This window comes from Salarias fasciatus, chromosome 18 (genome assembly GCF_902148845.1).
Source record: "Salarias fasciatus chromosome 18, fSalaFa1.1, whole genome shotgun sequence".
In the NCBI taxonomy this organism is placed as follows: Eukaryota; Metazoa; Chordata; class Actinopteri; order Blenniiformes; family Blenniidae; genus Salarias; species Salarias fasciatus.
The window spans coordinates 22,915,607-22,924,785 of NC_043762.1; the positions used below are offsets into that span (position 1 = coordinate 22,915,607).

Here is a 9,179-nt window from a genome sequence, read left to right on the forward strand (position 1 = left end):
AATAACAGCCTTAAACTTCTGTCAGTCTGGATTCTGATAACTGTTCACAGTCCAGCTTCTCCAGAATGAGGACCAGCGTGGACCACAGGTAGATACCGTGTGACTGGATGCCTCCTTTGGTCTGCAGACGGTGTGAAACACACTCAGACTACATATCACTACGATTTAGAACGGGATCTGCGGAGGTGGCGGCCATTTTCGCCCCATATCCCGCTTTAGAACAACACTGTCCAATACGAGGCACCGCTCGGTGGTTTTTTTTCTGGCTATTAGCGACCATGTAATTACACCCATAAATTTCCAGAATCTCCTGGTGAAACATGCAGTATTATTTGCTGACATGATTTTTGGTGAAACCACAGGATGAGCGCCTCATGCAGAAACTATGAGACGTGCTTAAGTGCTTAACAGGCTGAAAGTCAGCAGCAGCAACATCCCAGCTGTAAATCTAATGACCGCCTTCGCTCACAGTCGTGTGCAATAGTTTTCATATCGAGGAGTCCTGCTGCTGCTGCTCTGTGAGTTTTCCTCTCCCAGTCCTTCCAGGGAGGCGACTGGCTGGAGGACGAGCCAATAGCAGCACAGCAGCAGGTTATTTGAACTCTGCTCAGCTGACACGAAACCACACAACATCTCCTGACTTTACAAACATTATGCTCTCCCCACTCGCTCGCCTTCTGTTCTAGTGGACACCCAACAAGGAAAAAGGAACTTTTTGAACCACTTTTGAACTGACTTCCACCTTGAACCTCCAGAATGGGACTCTACCTCTTCTCAGAACACCTGGTCTGCTGCTGCACCTGTTGATGGAGGACCACTCCGCCTGTTGGAGGATGAACGCAGCCGCTGCGACGGAGCGCGATCCCGGGCTTCATCCGGATGCCGGCGGCAGAGCGGCGGACAGGAGCAGGCTGAGCTGCGCCGACTCGCCTCGGACCAGTTTAACGGGACGGAAGGAAGAGCTGCAGCGCTGCCAGGACAGCAGAGAGGACAGCTCCGGCACCCAGCACAGGACATACGGGTAGGACTCCTGCCTTTTGTTAAAGCACGGCTCACAATAAAGCAGGAGAATCTTTGCCTATCAAAGTCACAGTTATTCAAGATTGTAAAGATCTATAAAGACTTATAATAAATGTGGGATAAAACTCACAACCAACAGTATCTATTGTTGATAACCTTTGTAAACAACAGTTTTTAAAGAAACTGGCTGCCGTCTGAGGAGTGATTTGGGCGGATGTGAGACTGAGGTGGAAGTCTTTCTGGGTGGGCTGGAGGGACGGCGTGAAACTCCCAGTGGCTCTCTGACTCCTCCAGGTCTCGTCTGAGCGGGGTCAAAGTTCGCCACAAGAGGCAGGTGCTGCAGGACATGGCCCGGCCGCTCAAACACTGGCTGTACAAACACCGGGACAACCCGTACCCCACCAAGACGGAGAAGGTGCTGCTGGCCCTGGGCTCTCACATGACGCTGGTGCAGGTAAACAGGAGGGGGACGACAGAACTCCAGACGAGCTCGGACTGCCGCCCTCAATAATGTCCTTTCAAAGGTTTCCAACTGGTTTGCCAACGCCCGCCGAAGGCTGAAGAACACAGTGAGGCAGCCGGACCTGAGCTGGGCCCTGAGGATCAAACTGTACAATAAATACATCCAGGGAAACGCCGAGAGGCTGAGCGTGTGCAGCGGTGCCTCCGACTCCGACGGTGAGGCTTCCACTCGCCGCCATCGCTCCGTTACCTGAGCTCATTAAGACGCCTCGTTTTTCTGACGAGTCCTGCTTCTGCTTGACTTGCTGCAGGTGAGGAGTGTCCCCTCCAGGCTCCCGTCCGCCAGCCGAGCTTCGGCAGGTCGTCCTCGCTGGAGAAGCCCGGCGATGCCGCCTCGCCCCCGTCCAAGTACAAGAGCAGCTTACTGAACCGCTACCTGAACGACAGCCTGCGGCACATGATGGCGGTGGAGGGGGCCGAGGGCGGGGCCCACGCCCGCAAGAGGCGGAGCCACTCCGAGTCCTTCAGCTCCAACGACTGCGATCGGGACGCCGGCTCGTCTCCGGCGTCGTCCTACGAAACCGAGGCCAACTTTGTATACCGCATGGGTGAGGAGCTCTTCGGTCTGGACTCAGGGAAACACCCGACGCTTCATTAGGGGTTAGCAGGAGAATTCAGGATTATCTCGACAAATAACGGTGAAAGGCATATTTTCCTTTCTGTAAGTGTGTGATGAGTCGTGCTGCGCTGGAGTACGCTCATCCTGCATCCAATGGGAAGGCGCAAGGCATGATGGGATGTTGTTCTGCACCAACAGCAGCTTGGGTTTTGTTCTCAGCCTCACGGTGTAGATGACACACACAGCTAGAGACAAACATGTCCATCAAATGAAGGATCTTTGTAGGCTGTCTTAAATAATTGCAAAATACTCAACAAAGAAATGGCAGCGCCTCCGATTTATGGAAATCTCTTTTTTTCTTTTAATTGCTGATTTACACTGAAGGTGAATCAGACTGACAGCTTAACTGCTCCACTTCCCCTCCTTCTCTTTTTAACAAGCCACAGCGTACAGTAAAATGAGAGCAGAAACTTCCCCGACGTTAATAAATCTCTGACACTGCAGTGAAAGTCAGGAGCTGTGCAAAATTCAATTAGAAAGCTTACAGAGAGGCCGGGAGGGAGTCTGACACCCGGGTGCCCTTCCAGACCTGTAGGGAGCGCTGACAAGCCCCAGATCCGCCGAGGCCCGGCGCCAAAGCCTCCACAAACAGCACTAATAAAGGCTCACGCAGACGCCGAAATCCCTCATTTTAAAATTGGATGAAGCTGGAACTGGCTGCCGCCGCTCACCGCAGAGATCATTTCCACACTCCAGAATGTGCCGTTTGTTCCGCTCGGAGCTCCTTGCCATGGTGGAAATGTCCAGGCCAGTCTGAAGGACAATTACCGAACGTCTGAGACTTTATTCTTCCCAGGGTGAGAAGTGGAAGTCTGAGCCAGAGGCAGAAGTGGAGCGCTGTGTCGGGGAAGGAGCTGTCACTCAGAGCAGCAGCTCTCCGTCAGCGGGTGTAGCCGAGCTCCCTGGGTCTGCTGGGCTCTGGCTGCCAGCTCCACCCGCTGAAATCTACTGAAGGAGGCTGTAATTTGACAAAGATTCTAGATCAGTTTCACGCCTAAACACCAAAACCTCACTCCGAAACTGGGACAGGACATACATCCTGTCGGTATTTTTAATTATAAAGTCAGTATTGTGAGGAAATTGAAAGTGGAGAAGTTATTCTGGAAGGTGAAGGTGTGTTGTGGACAGACTGGCTTTGTGAACCGGTACATGTGAAGGATCTGTCTTTCCTGGTGGTCAAATGTTTAATGGGAGGATTTCAGGGGCACTTCGGGGCGGCTGTGGCTCAGACGGTAAAACTGAGTCACATCTTTAGGCTTCAGGCTCAATGTCAATATGCTCAGCCCCAAGGTGAATGGGTGAATGTGACTGAACAGGTTCAATACCTGTCACACGCCTCGTTCTGGTATCGATATTCTAATCTCACTGAACTTCTCCAAACAGTAAACCAGCCCTATAAACATCTAATATACCCTCCTAATTAAAGCCCTTCTGTTATTTTTTCATGCTGTCATTCCGTACTATGCGGCACCGCTGGTGAAAATGTTTGTGCAAACCTTTAATGCATCCCTACGGCTGTGTTAATGGCGTTTGCGACCCAGCAGGGCTCCTATGTGGAGGTGAAGTGGAAAGTCAAGCTGCCAGATTCATGACAGGCACCAGCGCCATTAACACGTTTATATTCCACCCGGGAGACGACTGAAGCGGGCGCTAAAGCCAAAGTGTTTCACTAAAAAGCAGTTCCACCAACACAGCATCTTACAGAGGCGCTTTAAAGATATCAGTGTAATTCCCATGGACTGTAAAAGTCTGATGAATGAGTGATGCTGCTGTTTAATGTACAGAAATGTTTGCTTTATATTACATGCTACACACATCAAGTGGAGAATTTCCCCTCCAGAAGGTTGGAGAGCCGTAAATGTGACCAGAATTATGTTTTACTGGCGGCAGAACGACGAAAAACATATCTGGACCGAGGCCTCGCTGCGTTTCCAGCCTTTCTGTTTGAAAGGAAAACATGCATGCAGAGAGCCTCCTTCTTAAATACATACATGATCTGCATCCAGGAACGCTGTGTTGGAGGACATTCCAACGAGGCACCGACACATGAAGCCAGCTGGACGTTGCTGACTTGAGAGATGAATGTGGACGGATTCAGATCTGCTCCTGGAGACGTCATTTCTCAGAGAGGAGGCAGAACCTGCAGCAGGAGCACGAGCCCAAAGCAGCCACACAGACGTTATCAGACAGGAAAAGATTTGGGAAAGTACAGTTATTTCAGCGCCGTGTGGCCATTTGACGTAAAATACTGCTTTTCAGAGAAACTGACGGGAAAAAAATAGTGTCAGCATCAAGGCTGCATGAATTTGTCTATACTGTTAAAGCAATATGCATTAATACGTTAGTTTCAGTCATGAATCATATTTTAATCAGAGAGAAATCGGCTGATTTTCCAAATAAACCGCACCAAAAAACCTGCTAGTCAACGCTGCAGCAGAGTGAGTGGCTTCAAGTTCCAGCTTGTAAAATCCGCCGTAACTGAACCCGACTGCAAATCTGAGGCTGAAACTTGAGGCAAAGCCACGTTATTCACAGTAATACAAACAACAGTCAGGCTGAACCACTTTTTTTTTGGCTATATGTGGAATCGCTTGAAAGAGAAACGCATGCTCGGCTCAGAAACCATAAAGCAGTGAAATGATTTACTATGAAGAAGCAGCGGCGTTTGGCTACGGCCTGCATGAAGGAGTCAGAGATGAGGATGTTTGGGGTTGTTAGCATTGAAGGGCTGAGTTTCACAGCGGGCCTCTAATTTCCCCGTCTATTGCTCTCTGAAGAGGAATCCCTTCTGACCGGCTTCTATCTGCTCCACTGGATGAAGCCAGCAGTTCAGTCCTGAAATGGAAAATTTGTTCTACATATAATACACACTTATGCACATGACCACAGGCAGACGTTGTGCAAGAGGTATAATGTTTCCAAGAAAGCCTCTTTTCTCCTGAAGATTTCTTCTCCAGATAGATTTTATTTGTGGGAAAGGCCGACCTCCGCTTCTCCCTCCGATTTCACTCACTTCCTGCCTCTATTGTTAAATTTATTGTCCGGGACAGAAAAAACTTTACAGGTGCGAGCAGAGTCTTCTAACGCTATGGAAAAAAGTGTGTGTCTTCATAACACATTGCTGTTATTGGATATTCTCCCCCATTAAAAAAAAAAACTCAACACAAATACAACACTGGCAAATTTGACTTTCCCATCTGAGTCGCATAATAAAGTCATAAAACAACGCACAAATATTCAGAGATGCCGTTACACAAACACAGACGTGTGTATTCTCTCACACATGCTGCAAATTAGAAGCATGTTTACATGGATACTATTGATCACTAACATCTGAGGCGAACTCGGTCTGCTCCAAACGCTGATTGTGCTCCGAATGGATCTGTTTGTAATTTCACCTCCATGTCAGTGATTCATGTTCCTGAGCGTTTCACTGAGCTTCTCTTCTCTCTGCAGACACGGTGGACTATTCTTCAGCGCAGTGTGACAGGTGCGTGTTCCGTTTCACTCTTCCAGCCGTGAAGTACTTTCTGTGCTCTTTTCAACTTGAAGAGTGAGAAGCCCTTCTGGTTCTGGTTCTGGTTCTGGACGATCTCAGCCTGCAGCTCACTGACCCAAAGCAATTTGCTCAATAGCAAAGTTACAAATGGACAGCTGGCCTCTTTACGCAGCCTCTGCAAAGACACCCTGAGTCCCCAGCAGTGCTCCTTGACCTTTAAAGCGATACTTCAACATTTTGGCAAATTGGCCCATTTAGCGCAATTCCTTAGTCATTTCGAACAGCATACTTACTTTTTTTGTGAGGGCGAGCTGTTGTTTATTCAGAGGTGAGTCGGGGAAGGTTTTCAGGACAGACACAATGGAAGTGGATGGTATTTTTGGTTCCTCTCATCAAACTCATCAAATACAAAATCCAACAACCCTAAAACACTTTGGTGGACACGTTATAATCCCCACATTCACTACGCTGTGGAACACCAACAAATAATATTGTAGCTTTACGACACTGAAGCAAATACTGGGAACTACTTTTTCTTTTGAAATTACTACGCCCAGACACCATGTTTAGTAAGTTGTTCCGTCTTAGCAATCTTCGCATAAACGACTCAATCTCGTAATTTTGCATTAATATTTCACAGCTAGTGGTCATATAGCGCAACTGCAATAGAAAAAGATAGATCTATGACATCATGTGCAATCGGTTACACGTGGGTTAGAAGTTCCTGTCACACGAGTAGAAAACCTTGTAAACATTGACATCCCTAGTCTGAATCAGTGGACGGATATTTCAATTCAAACATAACACACTTAGACCGTGGTGAGACAGCCTTTCTGAATGTGTGTTGTCGCAGTAGTGCTCCTGCTCTGCTGCTGTTGACTAAAACATGACGTTGTTTAGTCAGATTTTGCTCGAAGTGAAAACACCAATCAACTCCTGATTCTCAAAAGTACAAAAAAAAAAAATCTGCTACTTAATTTGACATTTTTTCGTGATAGACTCTTGAATCCTTTGTTTTTGATGGTGATGACTGATTTGCACACGAGCACAAAGAAGCATAATAACTTGTTAATATATGTTTTCACCATGAATCGACCAGCGTAGATTTTAGCAATGACACAGATCACACCTGAAACTTCTGAATGTTTTTTTTTTTCAGAATTAAAAAAAAAGGAGGAAAAGAAAAGCACACCCTGAGGTTAGGTTTTATGATTTTAAATGTCACTCGATCACTCTTCAGGTCATCTTATGCAGCTTCAGTATCAATAATTTGACACTCAGCTGATTTGATCTTTTCACTCTATCTTTGGATTATCAGCAAGAGGTTTGAATAGTAGTGTAGTGACAGGAGGAAATACTGGTGAGATGATATAATCCAAAATAGAGACCCACACGCAGAAAGCAGACAGTTCATATAAAATAAAAGCTTTACAGATGTTTTCTTCAAACAGAGGTCATGTGCAGAAAGGAGTTCACAAGACAAGCGGAGAATTGAAACTCCAAAAACAAGCAGGACACAAAAGAAAATACTGCAAAACTTGAAATAAAATGCTTGATGATTTGCAGGGGGAGGGATTGAAATGACAGGAAAAGCTGGTCTTCATGGTGTCTGGATATTAAAATAAAAGAAAGTCCTGGACAGATGGCTGTCACACCAGCTGTAATCCAGTGTAAGGAGTATTTGTTCATCTAGTAGAAATGTTTGTGTATGTGTGACCCCTTCTCAAAGACTCCAGCGTAGATCTTTTCCTTTCTAAGGGCATCTGGGCAGTTTCCCTGAAAGTGCTCATTAAGGCTGGAGAACTCTTCCATCAGCCTCACCGGAGTGGGCAGCGGCGGTGTGTGTGTGTGTGTGTGTTTCTGTTCCCCCTCTGTAATGACAGCTCCTGCGGTTTCTGGTCTGTTCAGCCTTCAGACCTGTTACAGCTAGATTCACAGCTTTAGAGACTTTGGTTTTAGGGACTGTGGCCAGAATGCTTGCAGGCCGTCCAGCTCTGTTGACTATTTTCAGTCCATGTTGGACGAGAGCTGCATTACAGCTCATTTAGTTTGGTCTGCTTGTACTGTACGGCCACGTCTCATCCACCCTGCGACTTTAAGCCTCTGAACAGGAGACCAAGCAGCTGGATTTCGCTCTGGACTCTGGTACAGTGGCCACGTTTACATGGACCCAAAAACCCTCCGTATAATGGGACTGCAGGTGAAGCGGATTGAAAAAGGTTCATATAAACACTGAGAGGATCCGCTTCACTCGGACCGGATTGTATTTCGGATCCGGTTGATGGAGGTCGTCTACACCGATCGATAATCCGCTCTGTGTCTCATGTATACAGCGCTACAGCGGAGCGGATTAAACGGGGATTATTTATTCTGCCGTGCGTTCCCTCCTACGTAGTGACGTGATGACGTGACAGGAGACAGGAAGCAGTAAACAGGAAGCAGGACAGCCAAAAACAAGCAGCAGAACGGTGGTTAAGAAATTTTTTTAATAAAATACAGTTCCAGCTCAACTTTTCTCTAATATATTCACAGGAAGCAGAAGCAGGAGGAGGAGGAGGAGGAGGAGGAGGAGGAGGAAGGTCCCCAGAAACAGGATGACCAGGGCTGGAGGGAGATCCATGCAGCCGTGGCTCTGACCAGTCTGGCCCAGGGGCCGACGGCCCCCGGCGCCGCCGGTCGGGGCCCCTTCCCCGTGATGAGGACAGGTGTCTCGGGACAGAGCTGCTCCGCGGGGCCCGTCCTCACCAGCCGGATCATCCAGAAGTCCTCTCACATCGCCGAGGTTCAGACCGTCAAAGCGGCCCTGGAAAGCAGCGTGTAGACGGCAGACGACGGCGTCTGGCCTCGGAACGCCGCTCCATATAGAAATCCCAGACGCCTCAGTGCCTGGCAGTATAGCCTTTGTACAGCTCTGAGACCGCTGCTCTGTAACGCTGATTAAACTTTACGTTCTCAATGGTTGTTATATTGTCAGTGGAAACACTCACCCAACGCCGTCGAGCTTGGCCTGTTTTTACTCTGTTCCTTCTGTTGCAGTAAGTTATATTAACTTTCAGGACTCTGGATCATCGTCCAACGCTCAAGTCTGACAGCAGCTATTTGAATAAAACCAATGTGAAATCTTCTGACCGCTCGTCTGCTTTAAATCACGGCTTTGCAGAAGCCCAGACTGCCGCTGTGTTTTCCTGCGCTGTGTTCAGCGGCAGTTTTCATGTGTTCATGTGAAATGGCATATTTGCAAGTTGTAATGTGGGATGAGAGGAGGGATGAGGGATGTGAGGATGAAGGTGGCACACCAGACCAAGCCGGGAGGTTTTTCAGGTAGTGGAGATTATCCAGCTGAGAGATTCCCTCATGTTTGAACAAGGAAACATTTTATCGTTTGTAAAAAAAAAGGGGGGGAGTGATGAATTAGAAGTGATCTGTTTGTGGAGTTTGCATGTTCTCCCTGAGCACATGTCCGTTTTATCCAAACATGCATTTGAGATTAACAACATTGCTGTAATTGCTGGTGTGAGT

General features: G+C 47.7%; 1 protein-coding gene across 1 annotated transcript; it reads left to right on the top strand.

Moving 5' to 3' along the window:
* The first annotated feature begins 833 nt into the window (after positions 1-833).
* On the top strand, positions 834-8,481 carry LOC115405547 (homeobox protein Mohawk-like). Its single transcript, XM_030115152.1, has 6 exons — positions 834-1,021; positions 1,315-1,474; positions 1,545-1,698; positions 1,794-2,090; positions 5,618-5,651; positions 8,193-8,481. The coding sequence occupies exons 1-6, from the start codon at positions 834-836 to the stop codon at positions 8,479-8,481; spliced, it is 1,122 nt and encodes a 373-aa protein (XP_029971012.1).
* The last annotated feature ends 698 nt before the right edge of the window (positions 8,482-9,179 follow it).